The sequence below is a fragment of the Artemia sp. Qi Xiang Cuo genome, chromosome 20, assembly GCF_049724085.1.
Source record: "Artemia sp. Qi Xiang Cuo chromosome 20, ASM4972408v1, whole genome shotgun sequence".
Lineage (NCBI taxonomy): Eukaryota > Metazoa > Arthropoda > Branchiopoda > Anostraca > Artemiidae > Artemia > Artemia sp. Qi Xiang Cuo.
The window spans coordinates 29,724,382-29,750,664 of record NC_142813.1 but is presented as its reverse complement, the minus strand read 5'-3'; the positions used below and the strand labels follow the sequence as shown (position 1 = coordinate 29,750,664).

General features: G+C 33.5%; 1 protein-coding gene across 1 annotated transcript in view; it reads left to right on the top strand.

The window, feature by feature from the left end:
• Positions 1-26,283, top strand: part of trol (terribly reduced optic lobes) — a 369,703-nt gene that overhangs the window by 312,244 nt on the left and 31,176 nt on the right. Inside the window, exons 58-62 of the mRNA XM_089106068.1 lie at positions 7,876-8,136; positions 10,993-11,121; positions 19,316-19,484; positions 21,595-21,692; positions 24,406-24,560. Coding sequence (XP_088962194.1) covers positions 7,876-8,136; positions 10,993-11,121; positions 19,316-19,484; positions 21,595-21,692; positions 24,406-24,560 — 812 coding nt within the window. The remainder of the gene's footprint in view (positions 1-7,875; positions 8,137-10,992; positions 11,122-19,315; positions 19,485-21,594; positions 21,693-24,405; positions 24,561-26,283) is intronic.

Sequence of the window (26,283 nt, the reverse complement as noted above, 5' to 3'; positions counted from 1 at the left end):
GGTTTTTTATAATAACAGTTAAAAATGACCTATTCTCTCTTATGCTCCTAGAGACATGGTTAACTGGGATTCATCTGGATCCATAAATGTTTGGAGGACATTAAGGAATGAAATTGGTGAATGAAATATTCTATTACCCATGAACACACAAAGTGAAAACGATGGAGTACAAAAATTCAAAGAAGAATATCCATCCAGGGGGTGGCCCATCTTTTTACTACACAGGCTAGAGGCCAAGTCATCAACATTGAAAATAGGGTAGACAATTAAGTGTTATTTTCATAAGGAAACAATTTCGAGACCTACTGGGAAGTTGAAGAAGAAACTTGGCAAATGTGAAAAACAGTTTTCTGATCTCTTTTTTATGTTTTCCAGAAGATCCTAAAAAGGTGCTAGGAACCCTACATGAGGCAGAGCCTTGGCATTTCAAAGTATAGTCACGAGAATTTTTGCAATTTTTCTGTGACAGAACAAGCGACGCGTATGCCCCACGTAATTTGCTCTCTGTTCGGGCCATAATCAGCTTGCGGGTCGCAGCTACAGATGGGCCAATTGGAAGGCCTTGGTAAATCAGTTCCCCGATTGGGTTTATAGCAGTACCGCCAAGATTTATCACATCAGGTGAAAGACCTGGCGGACCATTAAAAAGCTAAATCTGTAACTTTATAGCATTTAAAGAGAAATCAATATGCTTATAATTATCATCTATAATAGGATAACTATTTTCAAGACCAGCAACCTACCGGCTTAAATTCAGCAGGTTATCCGCATAACACAAAATAAAAACGTCAGTACCCTTTACTATTCACAAAGTCAAGATTCCAGATTGAGTACTAAGTACCGCACTATTATGAATGATCAGGGAAGTGATCGGAGAAGTGACTATCAATAATTTCACGAGAACTCACTGAATTACCAATCTTTAACCTGACTTTAAGGTTAGTATACATTTAAAATAATGGCAGAATTATTTCAGGGGGAACCCCTTGATTAAGCAGCTCCAACCTCGCATGAGAATGGATTAATGATCCGAAAGCATTATTCACAGCAGAAGCACCAAATGCCGAAAACTCGTCGACATTTCCAGAATCTTTCAAAATCGTTGAAACGTTTTAAGTGCCTGGAAACAACCCAATTCTCGGCGAAACTCGAATTGTAAAGGGGGTATTTTACAAATATCAACAATAGTATCAACAATCAATAGCAAAAATAATTTCGATAAAACATTAGAAATTTCGACCGATAAGAAGTACAATCTGCGTTGGGCATAACCTTCTTTAAAATAGGTGTAATCACTCCCGTACAAAAGTTTTTTGGCACTACACCAACACTAAAAATGATCTGATTCAATAAAGAAAGATTGACATGCATAAATTAACTAGACGAAGAGACGCATTTCAGAGACGCAGTCACAAATGCTCCATGAACATACTGAAAGTTCAGTGTCGCAGATCATCTTGGGATTTTGTAGGCTTGTGTTCTGTAACTTTTATATTCTTTAGACTGTAGACGTGATCGCACCTTGTGCCTAGCAGAGTTGCAAGAGATACAACACGTCTTATTTTGGCATGGAGACGATTTAGAGCTGGAATAACTCTCTTGAGTGTAATGCAAAAAGACTTCGGTATTTGGACAGGCTGCCTCTAGGTGACCGTCAGATTTTTGGCACTTGAAGCATCTTCGCGGAAGGAAACGCAGTTGTTTAATCAGATATTTCACGTAGCCAAGCTTTGGATGATCGGCCAGGGCTAGTTCTGAGTCAGATTTTGCTAGAAAAAAAAAACACTTTGAACGCGCCGTAATCACCATAACGTTCGGCTTTTTCACATTTAGGAATCAAACTAGCTAGAGCATTTTCAAACTCTGCTTGAACTTTTTTGATAATCCCCAAGGACAGTTTGGTTTTAATTATTACGGAAGCGTTGACATATTCGGTCTGTGTAGTGTCAGCAAATTTTTCTGCTCTGACTTTTGAATCAACTAGTACCTTAAGTTCTGACCATCCACTTTGACTTTCAGCACTGTTAGACAGAAGCGTCCCAAATGCCAAATTACTCACGTTCTCGCGGGGTTCGTGAAAAGACAGTGCGTTTGGTCGATTGTTTACTATAACAGCATAAGACAACCGGGCTGGTTGTACAGTTCCATGTTCCATTGTAACGGTTGAGACATAAGTTTTTCCATGAAGTTGTCTAGCTTTCTTGCCATTTCATTAACTTTCGTTGTTATGCTCCCACTTACTAGATCAGGACCCGAGGGTATTTCTTGTCGGCCATAAATGACGATTTTGGGCAAACATAGCTTTTCCTTGTTGTACTTATGGAACATTTTATGGATCTGCAGGATATTATTCTCGTCCTTAATGTGCTTTATAAATTGGACCTCACATCCCACTTCGTTATGCGACTTTTTTTTGCATTGATCATATCGTTCTTACAAAAATGTCTTCGCTATTTTATCAAATTTGACATCAGCCAACATAGGACAATCGACATAGTTCAACAACGGACTAAAAACATGTTTTTTACTCAGATTTCACAAGCCCATCAACACAGGTATTCGAGAGAGCGATAATAATAGTTGGGGGATGTTCACTATTTGATAGCTGAATGAATACCGAATAAAGCCTCAAAGTATCCGTACAGATAGCTAGGAGCGAGGAAAGTGTCTGGACCCGCTTACTCATTCCCCGCAATATAAGACTAATTAGAAACCGGCGGGTACCTACGACGCTTGTGGCAGGCTTCTTCCTCTCTTCAGCTTCGCCCCTAAGAGATCTGTACGACACTGTTGACACACCTTAGATCTACAAGATGTAGATGACGCGGTAAAGACGCAATGTAGATTGTGTAATTGAAAACAAAGACAACAGTACTTGGAGGGAGTAAAAAGCCACCAACACACCGCCAAACAGTAACTATATAATAATGAATGAAACAGGATCACAACTAAAATAGAGCACAATCTTCAGTAGCAAATAAGCCAACAATACAATACTCTTAGACCTGAAATAAATTTCAGAAATATTACATATGACTTAATCGTAACATTTTACGTTGCCAATTCTTAAGCCTATTAAATGCTTTTCCCGTGATATTCCAATAAAAACTTGGAAACTGCGCCCAATGTTGTCCTAAGGGTAGGCACAGTGAAAAATCTGACAAAGTATTGATTATGTATACCAATATGTTACTCCAAATTATGAGCCAGTGAATATTTTATTACGGACATGGTATATGAATGTTGCTTTCGCTAATATCCCATGGTAATTGGCTCTAACATTTTGATTACTTTAGATAGACGTAATTTTTTAATATAATGAACAATGTATGGGTAGCGGTCTTTTATTGGGGGGTTGTCAATGGTAAAATTTTATGCAATCAGCGTCTGCAATTCTTTAAATTATGATATTGTTGTTCTTCGTAGCATTAAAATTTTTTAGATAAAAATGCTTATAGAAGAAAGGAAATAACTGTGGATGAGGGACTTTTCATAACTTTGATTGCTTGTGCGTTAAGAAAATGAGACTCTTTACGGCCCTAATTAGGGTGCTGGAATGCGTTTATTAACTCTTACTCATTTCCTATTTGGAATGTTTAGAAGATTTACTCGTCCGAACCTTATACAATTAAAGGCCATATAGTTAGGAGAGAGTTAGAGGTGCAGGGATTTGAAAACGCCTTCAGAGCATCGGAATTCCAGTCCTGAAAGTTTTATTTGCAAAGAATGAAAATGTTCCAAGTTTATGGGAAGTCAAGGAAGCCCAAACTGTGCAGAATATCTTTGGTGGGTTTGATTTTCTCTTCAAAATCAATGCATAAGAATGAATTTATTTTGTCGGTATTATCACACTAGAAGAGCAAGCTTTTGCTCTTATTGTAAGTATATCCTTTTAAGTAGAAAAAGAAAATGATGCTTGGGTTTTTTGGAATTGCAAAACACGCTAGCACTTTTCACATGTCTTTCACATGTTAATTTAACACAATAGCTACTGTGTTAAATTGTAGCTACTATGTTCTGTGGCAGTCAGTTTCTCTTCAGGATTTGCCAAAGAAGTACAGAAGACTTTTAACAGATAAGGATGAGGAAAAAAAAAGTTTCTTGTGGCGCTTGCTTTGGCAGCTTAACTCTACAATAGGTTTTTAGTAATGTGAAGATAAATAGAAGGTACCCCTCCCCCCCCCCCCAAAAAAAAAAATAATCCTTTTCTCTATTCAGCTTCTACAGGCTAATGTGGCATCTTGCATCTGTCGTCTTCTATGAAATGCAGACAAAACATAGATTTAATCTTGTTTCAGAATTCTCAGGTATCTCATTTAAGTGCAAAATAAATTTGGTAGAGAATAAATCTTATGAACTTTGACAATGTAGCCTATAAATATTGTAAATATAAGTAAACTTTAAACTTGAGAGCCGTTTGTAAAAGATCAATATTCATGCGCACTACTTTCTTATTTTTGATCATAGATTGATAGATCCTCTGAATATTTATTTGTTGTCAAACAGTTCGTGGTAACGAACTGTAAGTAAGGAGCGACCCGGCTCAATGGTAACCGAAACTCTAAAAAACGGAATTTTGGTACCAATAGATAAATCAAAAGAATCAGATTTTAATTCTGATTTCAAATATATAAGTTTCGTCAAGCTTAATACTACTCATTAAAAGCTATGCGCCTGAGAAAATTTTTGGCTGATTTTCGAAAACAGAGATAAAGGCCCCATAAATGATACTGAAGCGTAAAGAAAATCTTACCATTAAATCCAGAGTATAATAGACCCCTAGTGTCGAGGTTTCAAGCTTCTATGTACAAAAGTGTGGAATTTTATATTTTTTGCCAGAAGAAAGATCAACGGTGCGTGTTTGTTAGTGTTTTTTGTTTTTTTTTTCCCAGGGATAATCGTATTGACCCAGTGGTCCTAGAATATCGTAAGAGGGCTCATTGGAACGGAAATTAAAAGCTCTAGTGCCCTTTTTAAGTGACTAAAAAAAATGGAGGGCAACTAGGCCCCCTCCCACGCTCATTTTTTTCTCAAAGTCACCCAATTAAAATTTTGAGATAGCCATTTTGTTCAGCATAGTCTAAAATCTAATAAATATGTCTTTTACGATGACTTAATCCCCCACAGGTCCCAGGGGAAGGGCTGCAAGTTATGAGCTTTGCCCATTGCTCACATATTGCTTTGGTTTTTGGGAAGTATGCAGACAGTTTCAGGAAGAATTTTTTTCTGGTTGGGGGGCGGGAAGAGGGTGTTACTCGGGAGAATCTTTCCGTGGAGGATGTTTCTTTGGGGCAAGGGACATTTCTATGAAGGGGGCGCCAGATTTCCAAGCATTATTTAAAAAAACGATCAGAAATTAAATAAAAAAAAAACAGTTTTTTCAACTGAAAGTAAAAAGCAACATTAGAACTTAAAATGAACATAAATTATTACGTATATGAGGGGGTTCTCCCCCAAGTCAATAACACGCTCTTTACGGAACAGTTTTTTTTAGTGCTTTCAAAAGAGCTATCTATTCTCATTAAACGGCCTTTGTGATTCAGGGGTTTGTGAATTAAATTTTTTTTTAACTTTTAACGTAAAGAGCGTGGTATTGACTAAGGTGAGAACCCCATCATATACGTAATAACATATACGTAATAAAAAAAAACAATAAAAAAAACAAGCGATACGGCTCAATAGTAATCGAAACTTTTAAAAACGGAACTTTGATGTCAATAAATGTATTAAAAGAATGGGCTTATAATGCTGATTCTAAATATATGAATTTTATTAAGTTTAGTATTACTCATCAAAGGCTACGAGCCTGAGAAAATTTACCTGATTTTTTAAAGAGGGGGGAAACATCCCCTAAAAGTGAAAAAATTTTAATGAAAATCACACCGTCAGATTCAGCGTATCAGAAAACCCTATAACATAGGTTTCAAGCTCATATCTGCAAAAATCTGCAACTGTGTATTTTTTGCCAGAAGAAAAATATACGAATATAGAAGTTCGTTACGTAAGTTAATTTCTAAATTACGTCAGAACCAAATTTAGAGACAGCCATTTATCAAAAGAAAAGTAAATTTTTTATGCAAATTTTGTTTACTTATTCAATGCCGGCGAGCCAAAATGAAAGCTGCATTAACTAAAAAACGATCAGAAATTAAATAAAAAAAACAAGTTTTTTAAACTGAAAGTAAGAAGCGACATTAAAACTTAAAACGAACAGAAATTATTCCGTATATGAAAGGGGCTGTGCCCTCCTCAACGCCTCGCTCTTTACGCTAAAGTTTTTATTGTTTAAAAAAAGAGTTGTGAGAAAGTCAAACTTTAGCGTGAAGAGCGAGGCGTTGAGGAGGGCACAGCCCCTTTCATATACGGAATAATTTCTGTTCGTTTTAAGTTTTAATGTCGCTCCTTACTTTCAGTTTAAAAAACTTGTTTTTTTTATTTAATCTTTGTAGAATAAACCATGTGTTGAGACTCTTTTAGGAGTTGTTTAAGTACTTAGAAAATATCTGATTTTTGTTCAGTGCCGCATTGTACAAAAGTTAAGTGACTCTATTTTGATTGATAGTTCTCATCTGTCATCAGAAATATGTAATATTTCTTATTGCCAATTAATGTTAAAACGTATTACTTGTCTTACAGAAGTATATATAAAGAAAAAAAAATTAAGGATGCATTTTCGATTGTCTTCCATGTGCTTAAGTACTCAACTGTTTTCGCCTTTTTCTTTTGAGGAGAAAATAAAACCCTTATTCTATTATTAACAAAGGTGCCGTGAAGTGGTTAGCACAGACCTTGCACATCGGATAAGTATTCCTCTTGTTAAATAGGAAAAAAAGATACATAGCTAGTGGGCTATCCTTTCGAATGAGTATCTCAAACACCAATGTGACCAAGGCCACTGTTTTTAGATTGATATAGGTTTTAGCGTCAAATTGTTGTATAGATTCTTAACTTTAAACAGCCACAAGGTCATTCCTAAAAATGAGGATTAATGCAAAAAAATGACAAAACAGCTTGTTTTCATCAAACATCGAAAAAAATATTTAAAGGCAATTGGGAAAGTAAATATATTTCAAAATGTGCCAAATGGGACATCTAAAGTAATATCACCAATAAATCTTTTTTGTCATTGGTGCATTAAAGCCAAAGCCAGCAATCAATTTTCTATTTGAATTTCTTTGCTCTGTTTTTGTGGACTTAGTTAAAATGGCTTCTAAAGGGTTCAAATTCAGAAGTGCGCACAATTATTTTTCTTTCTTTCTAAGAAATCCTGACTCAAAGAGCAGTCGATGACTGCTACAAATAGAACAAGCCTATGAAGTAAGCGGACAGTGCTATTTCATGAAGATACATCTAATTTCGGAAAATGCTGGGGTCTAAAATGTACCACGATTTTTTTTTCCTTTGGGAGATAGTACAATAAATATTTTGAATGGTGCGTAGTATGGATGTAAATAAAATTTTTAGTTTTGTCTAATTTTATAAAATATGTACAAATTAACTTCTGGATAACCCCGTAAGAAGTAAAAGAAAACAGTGTTTTGCTTGAATTTTTCCAAGTCTGGCTGGTCGAAGTTGGTGAATATAAATTAGTTAGTTGTTATTTCTGATAGCAGACTTGATTAATCTCTAAATTATTTAATGCAGAGATCTTTCAATGTCAATCTCCAATTATACTAGCTTATTAATTATTTTAATGTTGTTTTTTTTCAAAGTTTGCTTGTCCTTAAGTTTTCTTTTGTTATTATAGCTTCGGTTACACTTATGTTTTTATTTGCTATTTTTGTAAACGTAGATTCGATGTTTACTTCAGTTATAGCTTTGTGTTTTTTTGTTTTTTCTTCTTCATTGTTGTTTACTTTCTGTTTGCATGTTTAGCGGATTCAACTATTTACTCTCAGAGCAAGAATCAAACTGTTCAAGCTGGTAGTGACGTATCCCTTAAATGTGATGTACCCTTTTCTGCTGATTTGAGAACAATATGGCGTCGAGATCGAGGACCACTTCCACCCACAGCTATTCAAGAGCGAAACATATTGAACATTACAAACGTTCAAGTGACTGACTCAGGTCGATATTACTGCGAAGTGACTACTCAAGGAGGTCGAAACCGTGACTATATCCTTCTAGAGGTTGAAAGTAAGTTACCCAGAAGTCGCTATGATTGGCGGAGGAGGGGTGATCAAAACGTTCGCCGGCGTAGATTGGCAAGGCGAAAAAGTAGTTAGAAATATGTAGATTTTGTTTGCTTTTCACTGCCAAAATGATAGAGCGCTTTTATTTTATTTGTTAATGCCCTTGCTAATGTAGTTTGATTAGAATCTTATGCATGCTTTCTTACAATAAATTCTCAAACCCTATTTTGAGACGTGTGCCTATTTGTATTGGTTTTGGAACTTAGTTCGTAAAGTAGAATCTTGAATTTAGGTGTGATCGCGCCACTGATTGTTACAATCAAAATTGGAACTCGCTCTAATTGGATAAATCTTTGTTAGTTGCAGTTGACAGTGGAATTCTGTATATATATTTTTTTTCTACATTTTAAAATTTCAGATAACCTGAGAACATTGTTCACTGGAATTGATTTCATTCCCTAGCAGGTTTGTAGAAGCTTTGAACTTGAATTTCTGGTTATTACCATGCTAGCAAAAAAACTGAGTCGTAGATATACCCCTTTATGTCCATATATTACGTTCATCAAACACCCCAGTATATATTTCTAGACAAGATAATTTACATTTTTTTTTTTAAATTTCAAGAAAAGAAAATTGTTTTTAGACTTTAAAGTCAGGCGGTCTTCAACTAGTCACTACTTTTTTTTAAACAACAAGTGGTGCTTCAAAGCTTGTACATACGTATATTATGTTATCCTGGGACTGTTTATGTACATTGCTCACTCTCCCAAAGAATTGATTGTTTTTATTGCAGTCTACAAAATAAATTTAAAATTTGCTAAGTGCTTGGATAGGCTTGGACGTTATAGCAGGGAATTGTATTTTTGTGCTTTGTTGGAATTGTACTTTTTTTTTACTAAAAAAAAAAAATATGTCCAAGGATATCTCATGGCAATACTTAAAGTTACATATACGAATTTTATCACTGGAAGAATAATGAATAAACTTTTATCCGCAACAAAAAAAAACTCAAATGATATGCAGGTGAAAATAATTTTAAGTTGAAAAAACTTCGAGAAAATGATTAGTTAAAAATCTCTTTTCAAAGCACAAATAATCTATTGGTATTTTAACTGATCCATGGTTTAAAATATAGAGTCAACCCTGATGAATTTTCATATAGCTCAGTTGAAAGATAGCTTATCTTTCATTAATCATAGAAAAGTAATGCCTACTCCATATGAATACAACTTCTTATGAATGAGATCAGCCATTTGTATCTAGGGTGAGGGAGCTTAGGCTCTTTTCCCCTCCCCGTTTCTGAGGTTGTTTTCCCAGTGTGCTTGCCGTGATTAACTAATTGTTCACCACACTTTAAAGTTGACCGTAACACAAAGGGTATTGGTTACGATAGATCCTAGTGGAAAGGGCTATGGCAAGGCTGGTACGAAGGAATTGGCATCGAAAAGTTAAGTTTCTTATTGGGGGGAGGGTATATAAAGTTGTTTGAAAGAAATAAAAAGAAAACTTTAGAAAAACTAAGCCTCCGATTGTTTCAGGATAAAGTTTCCAGTTCTTTGACAATGGAAATGTTATAAAAATATTCAAGTAGAATTTATTGTACTCTCAGAGCACGATCTTAGTGCAGTTACAACGTATTCCAAAGCCTTCAATTCTCTTATCTATTATTTTTTTTTTTTCATATTATTTTTTTGTGATTTAAGAGCAAAACAGTGGGAGGCATCTTCATTCCCAATGAAAACGATCGTGTATACACAGTAAATCAAGGTATCGATTGTCCACGTACTCTAATCCTTTACCTCCTTTTTTTAAATTCAGATAATGGTTGCAAAGAAAATCTACCTTTTCATTGCAAAAATGGACAGTGTGTGCACCTGAAAGACCGATGTGACTTTAGAATTAGCTGTCTTGATTACTCTGATGAAATTGACTGCAATTATCAGTACAGACTGAGGCGAACTGTTGGTAAATTGTTGAAGCCCGGTGATTTTCAAGTGTTTACACGCACGCTTATAAAAAAGAAGTTAACATCAACACATGTCTTTTAATGTTACCACTACTTAACTATAGCTGAAGAAAAATAACGTAGGGCATCCTAAATCGAAGCGAATTGTTTCTACATTTAAGATCACAAGAAGGGGATTTTGCCTTAAAAACCGGCATCATATTAAGTTTTCCCATTTATCTCTTAGAAAACTTGTGCATTAGATTTGTTTTCGGTTATCATAGACATGATTACTTAAATAAAAAACAAGAAGATGATGAGAATAGCAGACTCTCATGCAACGAATTTTAGGGGTTCTACTGAAGAATTTACAGTAACTATTAAGCATCTGAATCGTTTTGTAATTATTTTTTGAAAGCGTCAAAAACTATGCTGTTTTACTACTGTGAAACAGAAAAATAACTTTAACAAAAAGAAAATAGAAAAAAAGTTGGAGACATTTGAAGATCATAAAACTGGTGTAGTTCCGAGCTAAAAGAAAAAAATAAAGAAGAACTGGAAAATGCTAAATATTTATTGTACAAAAATTTTACTGATTATATTCTATCTCTTATAAACACTTCCCTAACAATGATCTCAAAGTTGAGTTTACTGGAAATATCCGTTTAGTTATTTATTTATCAGTTTGAAGAAAACCGTAGATTTTTTTTTAATTAGGAGACACTTTCAACAGAATTTAGTGTCTAAAACATGCTGTTAATTTGACAGCTTTTCAATTCTGTGTTTTAAATTTTACTTCAGATCTATACAAACGATTTTTCGTTTCATTTTGTTTATTTAGGCCGGTTCTTTTTTTCCTGTTGGCTTGAATAATATTAATTTTCTACAATTCTAAACCTTATCTAATTTTCCTAGGCAAGATTTGCAGATACAAGCATACATGTAAAAACATGAACTGCTCGAATCACAATGTTTCAGTCACTTCTGCAGGTCGTTCTTATAATATGGTCAAGTGTGGAGACAAGACAGATTTTACCCATCGGGGTTTGTCAAAACAATAATAATTTGCGCATTGTCCGTCCAGTGCAATTTTTTTGAGCCAAGGTTTTTCATTTTGTCTTTGTTGCAACTAAAGGTCGTATCTGAACAATTTCAAACTTCTGGAATAATTACCAAAATCTGTTTGCAAAGCTTCTCTCAAAGTGAGGATCAGCAGCAGACGCAGCTTTATAGGGTAAAGCACTTGCCCCGGGCTCAGAAATTTTAGGGGCGCAAATTTAAAGTAAATAATCTAATGGCTTCAATCGTTTTTCAATTTTTTCAATTTTATTTTTATTAAAATGAAGTAGAGGGCGCAATTGGCAGTAAGTATAAGTAAATTAAATCCGAAATTTCCATTTTTCCCAAATCTCCATCACCATTCCTTGAAAATAAAAGTAAGTAAACCGAATTTAATTAATTTTTGACAAATTTAAATAAATGGAAATTTTTATTAATAAAGGAAAATTTTGTTAATAAATGAAATTTTTTTTAAAGTCAGGCTTGAATTTTTTTTCAGGCCTGAAAGGGGGGGGGATCAAGATTTTTCCCCGGGCGCAAGAGAGTCTAGAACCACCACTATATCTTAACATTTTCAAACTTCTGGAATAATTGCCAAAATGTGTTTGCTAAGCTACTCTCAAAGGGAGGATTAGCAGGGCAATGTATGTTTAATTACACTTCGACTCTCCTGACCTGCACTTGCTGCTCCTCCCTGTGAGAAGATCCTATTAAGTTTTTTTTGGCAATTATTTTAAAACTGCGAAAATGTCAGATACGAGCTTTAGCGTGACAGAGATGACTTACACCCTGGCCAGAGAGTCAGGGCTGTTCAAGCTAAAAGCAGAAACTTGGAGCTTCTTGCCATCTGAAACCATTTGGAAAAAAACACATTTCATTACTGTTATGAAAGAAAACTACCAATTATTTAAATCCAGTGAAAGCATTTTTGAATCTTACGTCCGCAATCCTTTGTATTTAAATAGGAACAGACGCTTTGATATTAATCAAGAATGATCATTTTACCTTCAAACTATCTTTGTAGTTACAAACCACATTTCCCAAAGTTAGAATAATGTTGATAAAGATTTCATAATCCTTTTATACTTTTGTTGCTACGACTGATCTTTTTTTCCGAGTTGTGCAAATACGGTGGAGGTGGTACTAATTTAAGCTTGAAATAGTTGAAGTAATAAAGATTTAGGAGCATGGAGTATTGCTTAGCGCGCGGGAGAACTGGAGTGTGTTGAAATAAAAAAGCTGCGACTTCAAAAAATATCTTGTGGTCAGGCCTTCAGAAATTTCCCCTCGAATTTTCTCCCTTCAGAAAGGCTGATTTTTACTGGGGGTTTACAAAATATTAATCTAAATAAATACTCAGTAGTATTAAAAGTATTACTAAAAAACAAGAATAAGAATTTAGTACCCAAAATTTACAATTCGGAATTATATTCGTACTTTTGAAAATTAAATGAGCTCTAGTTGCAGTCACGTTTCCTAAGGCCTCAGATGGAAACTTGAAGTCGGGTTCGAATTTACAGAAAATGGAGACATTTTCTCCACAGTCCTGGTTGTTATTATGTTATTTCTTGTATTAATAATTGATTGCCAAGATTTGAGAAAAAGTATTAACAGTAAAAAATAAGAAAGTAAACTTCAAAAACTGTTTGGTATTTCCTCAGAAAATTATCACTAATTTATTGCCAAAAGTGTGTACAAGCTATTACCAAGCTAAGTAGAAGACACTAAGTGGAGAATTACTGCGTTTTTGTCTGCATGCAACTTAGAAGTATGACTGAATCAAAAATTTTAATGTAGTTAAGTTTAACCCCTTGCGAATTACGGTGGCGTCCCTAGTATGACCTTAAAATGCTTTCACTTGGTTTTAACTTTGCAGAATTTACTTAGAAGTCAAAATTCCTTCATCATACTCTACTCTAGACTTCATTGTTTTTACCATAGATTTGTATCCTAATTTGATTTTTTTTTTTTTCAAATGTTTTTGATTCAAAGGCATTTCAGTACCTGCTTAAGCAATTTCTTTGCACTTTTTTAAAGCTAATATTTCTTGGTGTACTTTTCTACTTCTAAAGCTCTTAATTGTTTTTCTTCTAATCCGGTTTTCAGCTATGGGAAAGGTGGCTTTCTTTTTTGCACGAATTTTCTAACTAAGGGCTCCCAGTCTAAGTTACGCGACGATACTATATGTCTTATATGACATTTTGTACAAATATTTCATTTGTTGCGACTATTAAAGTGAATAAAACACGAATAGAATTAATTCTAATTTGCCACTTATCTCTGATGGAAAATTTTTCTTTCATTTTGACAACAATCTGACCGTCTTCAGTTTTTGATATTTGACAACCATCCATTTTAACAGCACAAATCAGTAGATTGTCGATTAGCAGTTTTAATCGTACTGACAAAAATCATGTAAACCTAAGTAGATGTTGGTCTTACTGTGAAAAAAAGGGTATAAAAATAAAATGCCCTCTTAATTATCCATAATATGCTCTGAAGCAATAGCTGTTCGATAATAAATACTAAATTCATGTAGTTGTAAACTTTATTCAACAAATGTTCACACTAGAGCTTCTTAGAATTTGTCTGCTTATTCTGTATGTAGATTTAGACTCCAGAATCTCTGTAAACCCGCTCAGTATGACCCAGTACCCTTTTTAAATGTAGATGTCAAGGAAGAATCATGCAGATATTATGTAATTAATACATTAGGTAAAGAAATTCTAACTCCTAGGGATATGGCTCAATACAGACAGTAAAATAAATAGTTGGTCATTCGTGGGCGGAATAGCTGATTGTCCATGGTTCTTCAGGGAACCGAATCACTTTAAGAAATAAACATTGTATAAATACACATTAACAATGCTATGTATAATGCGGCTTAATTGGATTACGAGGACCGAGTAACCCAGTTTGAAAAAGAAAAATAAGAAAATGAAATTGGGATCATCCTAATGCGCTATCTTACCAAAGATGCAATGGTGAAATTCATTCATCTGAGTTTATAGTGAACCTGTGGCAAAAGTTTAGAGCTTTCGTCATAGCTTTATCATTAGTTGTGACTCGAGCCACTTTTCTATCTGCATAAATTAGTCTGAGCCAAACGATGGGGAAACACTATTTTTTCAAGTTTTAGCTCTTTCTTCCATGACTAGCTACTTTTCGCGTCAATTTCAAGTCTGTTGCGGAACTCATTTTTTATTTAGTAAGAATTCGTATTGCAACATATTATTTGGTAGATTAATACACTAGAACGAGGTATATTATGGCATTGCTCTTTTCGTAAGTTTATGTACACGCTGCCCCAAGAATGTGCTGTGTGCAATGTTTTTGTTATACTTATTTAACGTAAGTTATAACTTCCATACATGCATAACAATATTAATCAGTGTTTTGTTGAAGGTAGGCTGTCTGTGCTTTAGACAAAGGAGCTTAGTGAAAGAGTAAGAAGAGATTCCTTTTAGTTGATTCACAAAACAAGGAAATTTTCCTGCTTTCCAGTGTCACACTTTTGGGGGATTGAGAAAATGTCCTATTCTATACTGGAGATTACAAAACAACATCAGAAATTCGTCAAACGTAAAACTTAATAAAAAATCCATAGAGTAGTTTTTTTTGCAAAACTTGCTCTTCAGGTTTGACTCTCGTTGAATGTGATGAGTATTCTTTTCTGATTTCTTTTTTTTCCTTCCAAGTCTTTTGAATTCAACTTGTCAGTTTTGACAAGTTTTCTGTCTAGCACTGCGTAATCCTCGTTTTGATTATGTGTTATTAGATTGCACAGGGTGGACCCAACAATAGCTGCATAGAGACAACTCTATCAATTTTTGTCAAAGTATTTATTTCTGAATTGGATTTCAGACTCTATGGTTAAGCATAGTCAACATAGTCAACTTTATCTCTTAAAAATGAAGTTTGGTACTTGTCTATTATATAAAACACACTCGAAAAGTGATGTTTGGTGACAATAAAATATGATGAAAATAGAATACTTTATTAGCAAAATTGTAAAGGCCATTTGTGGATAGTTAAATTGGGAGTCTGGGCGTCTATTATATTTTCATCATTATTTTGTTTTATTTCATTAGCATTTACCAAGCTTCACTTCTCGAGTGTGTTTTATATAATAGAAAAGTGAAGATTTTCTTGTCATTCCACATACTTGAAGGAAGGTTGAAATTTATAAAACTCGCATTCAGTTTAGCTGAATTTGATAAATCTCCAACTGTGAGTATCTACTTCAATCATAGTTAAAGTTTGCATGATCTTTGTTATTACTATATTTTTCATTTTTCGTGTCTTCAAATTAACTTGTTAAATGCATGTTTGCAGTAAAATAATATATCATTATTAGTCAGGTTTTTTTCGATATATAGGTCTCAAAAGTTACTATATTTGGAATGACTAAATATAAATAGTTTGTTATCTTGTTTTTCAAGATTGGTATCTAAGGATTCTAAGCATTGAAAGAGATCGCTACTAAGAAACTACGCTAAATAACTTGTGAATTTGAACTTGTGAATTTAGCGTTGAAGGGACAAGAAGAAAAGTAAATTGAAACACATATATTTTTGACCAAACATCACTTTTTATATTCGTTTTCTTCTTTTAATTTGAAATGCTAATTTGGATTATGAAAACCAAAACTTTTTTTCAGCATAAGATGTGAAAATGTTGAAACAACTCCAATTTGTTCTTTTTAAATCAGAAGTGATATTGAGTTATGTTTGATACTAACCTTACTTGAATGAAAACTCAATTGCATGAACAGAATGAAAGAACATATCTTCACCATTTTATACTGTTAACTGATGCTTCATATTTTTTTTTTTCAATAGTTCACTCCTAACAACAATAGAAGCAGAACTGTGCAAGAAAAAGGCAAAAATTTTAAATATTGACATTCCAACTTCTGATTTATGTCATGTCGTGAAGTTAAAACACTGAAAGCAAGCGGAAAAACAGACAAAAAGAATTATTTGAGAACAATTTGTTGTTGCGACTCAAGTTGAAATGGTGACGATGTACAGCTTCGTTTATTTACTTTTGGTTTTGCATGCACTCTTTAATATTCTTCCTTCTCCTGTCGTGTCTGTCGGTACTGAGATTCCTCACACATTGGCTTGCTTACCTAACGGTAAAGGTAGCACCTGGTATTTTCCTGTAGTTAGAAAATATAATTTTAGCTTTAGTACTGCTTAGATTTTCCAGTCGAAAATTCCGGTGAAGATGCTTTTACTGGAGAAGGAGGAGCGTAGTTAGATCTGCACCTGCCATGGTTTCACGGTATGCACTTTTTTGTGTCCTTTTTAGTATTTAGAGCATTGTTATTCTTAGTATATTAGTATTCAGTAACGTTATACGTTTTTTGGTTCTTTTGTTTATTTGTTAAATGTTAATAACGGTAACATTCGCAACGTAATTAAGTAACGATAACTTAACGGAATTTATTCAAGGCCTATTTAAGCGAGAGCCAAAGAATGCTTTGCTGTAGATAAACCTTTTCTTTAATATATAGTTGTTTTTTTTTTTCTTTATGTAATTTGTTTCCTTAGAAACCTAAAGAACAATCCAACTTAATTTGAAATATCAATAATTCTCAAGCCATTATCTAAAAGAGCTTGTTCTATGGGTGTGGTTTTAGTTTTAGGATTTTGTGGGAAGACTTTGAAATTTGTTTGAATTTGCAAAGATTGATGAAATTTTAATTAAAAAAAAATCCATTAAGAATTTCGTAGACCCTTACCTTTGATCCGCCTGTGCTTCCAGAGGGACCTAGGGCATCAAGGAGGAGCCGCCAATCTTCCCACAAGTTTTCTGCTGCCAGTATATCCTCCCAATGATGTTAAACTGAGGTGTTTAGATTTCGTAGATATGTCTGATACGGTCACTGCATGTTGTTTCTGGGTCTGCCTCCATGGTGTGTACCCAATCTTTGCCAGTGGAGCGCTGCATTCGGTAAAATTTCCTTGAAATGTCTGAAAACTCCCCGAACAACTTAAACATAGAATACTACGTTAATCTGAACGATTTAATTTCACATTAGTATCTAGCAGACACTTTCAAATTGAAGTTCCTATCATTAAGCAAAAACATCATTTAATGCCTCACTGTTTTGTCATTAAAGATAGTTGATGATCTGTTATTGTGGCGGCACAGTCGGATCGTTGTGAAGTCATGTTTTTATTTTCATTTGAGAAATATCGTGTTCTCCTTGTTTATTGGAAAAAGAAAAAAAAATGCTTAAAAATACAGTTTGATCAGAGTCTAATTTGTGTGTAACGTAAGGTTTATCGCCGGAGCACTTTGTTGGCTCTAAATAATGTACATTAACGTTGTTGTATCCTAAAATTGAGGGCTCCTACCCAAAAACAGTGTTTTTTTTTGTTTGTCTTTTATGTGTGTGTGTGTTTGTGTGTGTCAAACGCTAAACGATTTTGGGAGCCAATTTGCCCAACTCCATTTCCTTTCAGCCTAAGAATAGTCTCCATACTCTAGCAGCTAAAAATTTTGGGCATTTTTCATTAGTACGTTAAAATCAAAACAAGAGATAAGTTATATTTTTGAAATTTCATTTGTTGTTTATTTCGTGGATTTAGTCAGATTGGTGTCTGGATATACATAATAGACCATAAAAATAGGTACGGTGGTAATGAAATGAGGTAAAATTACCTTACCTAAGATATCTAAATTTCTATTTTATCAGGGGTTCGTTAAAATTTAGATATTTGATAGACAGAAAAATAGTAATGTCTGTGTCATACAAAATTAGCAGTGCTGTAATTATTTTTTCTGCTAAAAATGACCAATCTACTAGCTGCACTTGGATTCGTGAAAGCAGAGCTTGTGGGGAAAGTATTTCAAAACAATAAAAAACATTTTTATGAAACGAGAATAGTAAATTTAGGCTATAAATTTTTGCGTACCATATGTCTATTTTCTTTTGGGATGAGATAATAAGTTTATCAAATGTAAGGTGTTTTGGTCCACTTCTTGTCGTTTGGTGTTCGTTAAGACCTTTTTCCGAATATAAGATTGTAATTACCACCATATTTCAGCTCAAAACTATATACAGGGTTGCAAGCATGTTTGATAACGATAAATATACATGATTGAATCTTACTTATCCGGGGGTGCTTACTCTCAAAAGTGTAGACTATTTTAAAATGCCTTCTTTGGGTATTCTTATTGAAAAATTGAAAAGAAACACAACACAACCGCCTACCCTAGATTTTAAAAAAGATATACATTTTATTAAATAATAGATTGGACCACAAATCTGTTTATAATGCAAGATTGAAGTGTGCATCTTAGGAATTCATTTAGAATAATTTTGCTTGAAAAATACAAATCAGTGTTTCACACTTACGACTACATTAATCCGATAGTAATCTAAATTATTCCATTGTCAATAATCCAACCAAGTTATAAATTCTTCGAGTTGTAGTAAGCTTATTGAAGAAATTGACTTTGGTTTAGAGTGCTTTTCTACTCCTGGTGGCTCTTTCTTTTAGATGAAATCTCGTTTTACAATCTCACGGATTTTTTTACTGGAGCTACAGATAAGAACAGCAAGAAAAGAGCAATAAAATTTCAAGTCTCGAAAGTTAATATGGTTCCGTTGCATAGATTAGGACCCAAAAAATAATAAAGTAATAACAATTACCTGTTTGATTTTTTAACGATAACTTTGATAGTGCCAGAAAAAGGTTTTAGCACTAATAAAATCAAGATTTTTTTTTCTTTTGTTGTGAAATAAGACTTCAGATCATGGAGCCAAAAGACCAAAAGGTTTATTTGAAATTCCAAGATTTTACAAAGTAATGAACATAAGACTTTGAAGCTTATCAAGTGAAACAGTATAAATAAGGGATAAATCTGCTAAAAAGTAGCGCTTAGCTTAGTAGTGTAAAGGTCAAGCGTCGTCGTCTAGCTTGAGGTACTCTAAGACTTTTAGCCACAATTATGACCAGTTTTGGGCCAAAACACGCTTAGTGAACAGAAACTCACTAAATTATATTTAGAATCGATAATTCGTTTCCAGAAAAATATTTAACATTTACTTCAGGATACATAAAATTTGGAATACTATTGAATGTTTTGAAAAATCTGTGAAATTACGAAACAACTTATCAATATACTTGTATCAGAAATAATATTTTATGTGATTTTGTAGATACAAGAAATTTACCAGTGGTTATAACAGCCAATTTAGACAACGTGCAGCTGGGAGACGATTTGGAATTGCGATGTGAGGTCAAAGGAGAGCCATCTGCTCTTATCTCATGGTCAAGGTTGGGAGCTGAACTACAAAGAAATGTTCAACCACTTGGATCTGTCCTCAGGTCAGCCTATATGAATTATTTGACATGTTGGTTTTGTTTTACCCATCATCTATTGCCTTTTACCGTTGGATTTCTTTCAATCTATGTGTCCTTCTCGTTTTCTCGTGTTTTTTGGTAATCTCTAGGAGGCTATCCCCTTGAGAATGTCTCCGCTTTAAATGAAATTATTGAAAGGCAATTATCTTTTAAACGTTGCTAATTCTTGAAAGTCAATTAGCGATTAGGGAAAGAAAGGGTTACTGCAAAACTGTTAATGTTGTATTTCAAGCTTTTTCTATTGGTCTCACCTTTTTGTCCTCCTCAATAAAAATTTATGGAGATCAACCTAATCTTACTCTTTTTTTTAAACAGTGAGCAATTTTCTGTTTATTTACAATTCAAAATGAGTGTCTTAAAGATAAGAAAATTTTACAAGAATTTTAAATGCTGTTTTTGAAAAAAAAAGTCCCTATTGTTCTACTTTAAGAAGCTTAGCGTTTATTACATAATTTAATTTTCCCATCCCTACGCTTTTAAAAATGAAGGCGGTGTCAGGAAAATTAACTCCAACAACAACTCTTTTTTAAACATACCTTACAGACAATGTTGCTTAGTACTGATTTAAATAAATCTATCTTTGTCAGGGAAGTAAGCATTGTTTAGAGGCTAAATGTCTGCGCTACTTCCAAATGCTCATTTCTGCCGATTATCTAAAAACTTTTAACCTCTTCTGGTCTTAGGGGTTTTCTACGGATTCGAACCCTCTCCCATAATATTAGACATTCCAAGAGAATATCTCTTGTACATCTAAAGCCGTCTTGAGATATTGAAAGGTCCTAGACTATTCAATATATATATATATATATATATATATATATATATATATATATATATATATATATATATATATATATATATATATATATATATATATATATATATATATATATATATATATATATATATATATATATATATATATATATATATATATATATATATATATATATATATATATATATATATATATATATATATATATATATATATATATATATATATATATATACAAGCTAATGAAAGTTGAACTTCAAATTTTATAAAAAGCTGGTTTCAAGTCACTCCTATGAAGGAAAATTATATTCTATTTTGGAAAGGAACTACACTTGAATGAGTTATTTATGGAAGCATTGGTATAAACGACGCACAAATCATTCTAAAGAGGGGGAGATAATCCCCCGATATATCTAAATTAGCCCTAATTATTATACTCAAAACGATCAGAAATTAAATATATAAAAAAGGAACATAATTTTTTAGACAAAAGGAAAAAGATTGTTTTTTTTCTTGTGTCCCCCAAGACTGACTGCTCCAAAACAAGTGCAATCTTATAAAAAAAAAAAGAATTTGTTTGTCACACCGTATCGATAATGAAAGGGGTTACTTCTTCGAATCTGCTTAAGACACTAAAATTTTCATTTAATACGTTTTAAAACAAAATTGACAAAAAAAAAAACAAAAAAAAACAACTGGCAATTACCAACATGCCATATTTATTGGAAGCTAAATTGGTTTTAGTAAATCACCAGTCAACTTTATCGTGAGGAGCGGGGAGTTGAGTTGGTGACTTTGTTGCCCCTAGTACCAGCTCTTAGTTATTGTCAACACTACAGCGTCCTCTGTTTAATTTTTACATTCAAATTTCCTTGGTCTGTGAGAAAAGTAAGGGATTCAACTAACACTTAGCTGTGCGACTTCTGATCAGTTAGGACCATGGATCCACAGTACAGTAGAATAGTAGGGCGTTAAATATTTTATTACAAATACTAAACAAAAATTCTTTTTAATGTAAGAAACTGAAAATACGGATTGTTTTTGTGTCGAAGATTAGGCACATTCTTAGGGTTATGTTAACGCGTGGGCTCGATGGGGACTTGTCAAAGGTCGAATGATTGGAGAAACTGCAAATGGCAGTCTTCTATAAAGGACATATATCTATTTAAACAAAAATTTAAGCCAATAACTTATTTCAGCAAAAAATGTAAAGATTTAGCGACTAATCCAGTGATTTTTTGGTGACCCAGTTTGAGATACCCTAATAATTGAAATAATTTAATTCCTATTATTTTAGAATATATGGTGTCGGTACAGATAATGGCGGAGTATATAGATGTACAGCAGTTACTTTAGAAGGACGACAGGAAGAAGATTATGTCCTTGCAATCCAAGGTATAACCATTTTTTAAAGTGTTTATGTTTCAACTAGTATTAATGTAATTTCCGATTGGTCCGATCCGTTTAGTTTAGTGAATCTTTCCATAGAAATTTAAATAGGGATCAATTAATGTAGAAACCATCTAATTATAATTTTTTGATAATCCAAAGTGTTAAAAAACAAAACAAGATTTGCTTTTTACTTGTTTTTCCTTCTACCCGTTATTTTGATTGGCAAAACTATGGGGGATCCCTTAAGCTAAATTTTGTAAAAATTTCCCGAAACACAAGGTATGCACAGAAAAAACTGTAATTTCGTCATATAAGTTATTATTGGTGAACTACCAAACTTAGTCGTGACTCGAGCAACTAAGGGTCCATAAAAGTTGGAGTTTAACATAATTTTTGAGTTACTTCTCATTTTTTTTTATCAAGTATTTTAGAAAAACCTAGTTAAGTACAATGCATTAGTGAAATACCCAAGTCAAGTTTCTTAATTTTCTTGAGAGCTTCTATAGTTTGTCCTAGGTTATCGAAAATAATCTTACAACCCGTTCAATCACTAGATTATACAGTCTTAACGTTGGAATCTTATTCTTAATGAAAATCTATTTTTAAGCCCCATAAATAGTGGATACAATTGTCAGTTTGTGGGAACCGGTTATTCTTAACAAAACCTAAACCTATTTACCTGTTTCATTACGGAGAATCCTATTTCATTCTCTAATTAAATCGCAGTTCTTTTATAGCCCTAGTAAATTTACGTCAACTGTTCCTTCTTTTCTGAGGCCCGATTCCAATGTATGTGATAAAGCATGAAGTCTTGTTATGGAAACTAACCCGTTGGTAACTAAACATCTACTTGATTTTCAATCACCTTGTCCTTTTATTTTGGATTTTTTCTACGTTTTGTCACCTCCATAAAAATCTCCCAATGCCATTTAAATTTTTATAATTAGTTTTCATATCATCTCCAAAGTTTGTATTAAATTCAATTACTCCACATGTATGTGGACTTATACTCCATTTGAATGAATCAGATTGTAACCCCTAATTCTGTTGTTTTTCTTTATTATCTGGAATTATTTTTTTAGTTAGGCCTTAGATTTCACTCTTCGAAGGTTAGAAAAAAAAATATTACGGTGTTTGTACCAGGCCATGGAGCCTTATGGGGAACGACACGTATTTACTTTGTTTTTTTTCTGATTTAAGTAAGTTAATTTGATTGATACACTGAACGTTATGATCTTTACTAACGAAGCTTTAATTTAATGAGTGAAATGAGATTTTATATCAGTTATATTAATATTCTATCCACAGTTCACATACGCAACGAAACACACGTATTTTTCTTTTGTGGTTCTTATATTTTTTATATCAAATCATACGTTATTTTATAGTTTTAAATATTTACAAAATATATTTTACATAATTCTTTTTTGACAAAGCATTGTAGATAATTCCGGGAATCCTAATTTGCAGTTGGAATTGGTCGTGATCTTCGAGACGAAAATAGATAATGAAAAACGAATTTCAATGTAACTCTTCGCCAATCTTTATATTTAGTAAAAATTTGACGGAAAGACAATTATGCGAAAAATATCTATTCCACTTAGATCTTGTTCAGGTTCATAAGAATTTTGATTTTGCTCTTAGTGCTGTTGACTTTTTATCCAAAACGAGGACTGGAATAAGAATGCGTTTAATTTTGCCCCCAAATTTCGAAAGTTGAGTTTACTTTCAATCTTATTACACCCATTTAATGAGCTAACCAGAAGCAAATAGTCATAAAGCAATGTTCTATTTGCCCTACAGTTTGCCCTACTTTGCCCTGCTTGCCCTACAGTCACTAATTTTGGTTTTTACTTCTTCCAATGCTTCCAATTTGAATCGGAACGTGGGTGAGTATCCGCCATTTTTTTAATCCAAGTATTGGTTTTGTCGTTTCTTCTTCTAATTTTTTCACTTTTGCTGGTCGTAATAAACAAGCATGTATAACACATGTTTTCCTATTATCCTTACCAACCAACAAACTACTTTTTTGTAATAAAATTTGTTACAACGACAAGGGCCAGCATTGTAAAAAATAAAACAAAGGGGGGTGTCCATATTTAAAATTCTAAATTTTGTTGAGAAATCCATATCTCCCCCCCTCGTGAATCTAAATTTAATTGTAATGATCCAGATGTAATAGCTAACTGTTTCGATTTGAACTTGTTAATGTTTAAACAATCTACTTCATTGAGCATTAATAGCACCAAACTTCAAGTTTAAAGAAGAAGGAGAATTTGTAGCTATAATCTCTGTTACAAGTATCAATAAAAATAGTCAGTTGCAGTACCCGATCTTCAATGCAAATTGTTTAATCTAATCAGAGGTAAAATGCGAAAAAGTGACGATGGGTGGGATACCTGTTTATTATGTTTTTGCCAGAAATATAGGAGAAACCAATCAGGATATGGTGCATCTTTACAAGATTAAACACAGAGTTGCCCAAAGCACATTATTCTATGGATTTAACTTGGGCAAAAAGGCAGGAGAAATAAAAGAACTTGGTTCCTAGCTAAATAAAACTTTTTACAGTTTCTTCCTTAGTTTTGTATAATTTGTAAGTAATTACAGTTTCTTATCGGTTTTTATCTCTGATCGTTAATTTGGTCTGTAATGACTTCACTGCAATGTATTCTGTAAACATCCACATATTAATTTGTATCTAAACTGATTTCAGCCAATGTTGCTTCTGATTCACCGTTAGTTGAAACAAAGAGTGCTCCTGTTGGCTCAATGGTAGTGATGGACTGCAGATCGAATCTCCAACCTCCTCTTACTTTTCATTGGTCTAGACAAGGTGGATCTCTACCAATGGACGCAAGTCATCAAGGGGTAAGTTTTAATTTTCTGTTAATTCTCGGCCTCATTCAAGTCTTTAATATGCTTCTTTATCATGTTAATTTTTGCATAGTATAGGCAAGTGGAATCTGTGGGGTAGTTTTGGCTATCTTTTTTTCAAGTGCTAGAATACCGCGTAATCCCGAATGCTGACGGGGTATTAACCATAGGGTAGTCGGCAGCGTGGAAATAGTCTTTGAACTGGAACCTGAACTGTTGGTGAGTCCTCGAGCTTGGTGCCAGCAGTTGCCAGGAGAGGTGTTTTGATGGGGGATAAAATTGTTCATCGAAAGAGCCTATCTTTCTCTTAGAGTCAGGAGTAATTGGAGGGTGAGGGGATGCAGCCATGTGTAAATAACTTGATACTAAGGATTTCTAGGAAACTACGCATCTTAAGTGGTCGTGTAAGAGAGTGCGATGGTACAAAATTAAACTTAGCCACCTCAACTCCAATTTTTTGGAATTCTTTATCCTTTTTGGGACACTAAGGTGGTGGGGTAAGAATCACCACTGAGGTTGAAATGACATAGAATAGGTAAACTGTGAGGTAAGTCATGGATATGGGACCCCTTACGGTGACCAATTAACTAATTAGCCTCTGGGAGATCATATCGAGCATTTTTTCTTAGTCTTTTTATAGCTCTAGCAATCTTTGGATTATTTATTTGTAGTTTGAGCATTAATATTATTTTTTTTACGTGTGTAAGTATAAATATAAGGTTGGTCTTGTACGCACTCGAAATTGTTCATCATTAAGCTTTAATCGCAAGCAAGCAAGAATTTGTGTGCCATCTTTTCTTTTCTCCGCTCCAGTTGTCTTTAGGGAATACCACACATACTTGGTGAAAAAATAAAATGAAAATTACACTATAAATTAATATGAACCTGTCCAGAATTCTTATTCTTAGAAAAAAAGGAAGAAGTGGTTGGATTACGTTCCAAAGTACACGTTTGGTTGGCTGTTACTTTGAGTACTCGTGTTGATTGCCTTCAGAAAAGGAATGTTTCGATGCTTACTTTTAGTGTAAGAGGGGGTAAAATATCAAGATATGATTAAAATCGCAACATTGCATTTGAATCTCTTGAAAATTATGCTCTTAAATACGGCTATTGCTCAACATCATATGAAAGGTTCTAAGAGGCAAAAGCTGATAACATCCTTGGATCGGATTATTTGCCATCCATTACCTTGAACGGTCTGATCTTGACCTCCCGAGATTTAGTTTTTAAACACACACCCTATATTTTGATAAATATATTTTTGTGGTATTTGAGTATAATAAGTAAAATATCTTTATTTGCAAATTGAAGAAAATCAAAAAAACAACGAAACTATCCCCTCCCCTATATTTTGGAAGTACACTTATCCCCCTCCCCCAATCCCTTTCCCTGAATCTTCGTAAATTGGCGCCAGTGATGACTCATATATAGACCCTGAACAAATTATGGCGGATTTTTAAATTGAAGAAACAGATGGTGATGATGTGATATATGGTTATTTATAGATGCGAAATCTGATTTTTTTTTCTTTTTGTTTTTTTTTTGTATAAACTCGTAATGCTGTAAGTGGACCTGGTCTAAATTTATAACAAAGAATTTAAATTTTCAAAGCTTGAAAAATTTTTTGCATTTTACTTTTATACAATTTAGTATTACTTCTTTATTATTTCAGCGTATCCATATTTTTTTTCTCAAATTCGCCAAACCTACATCGATG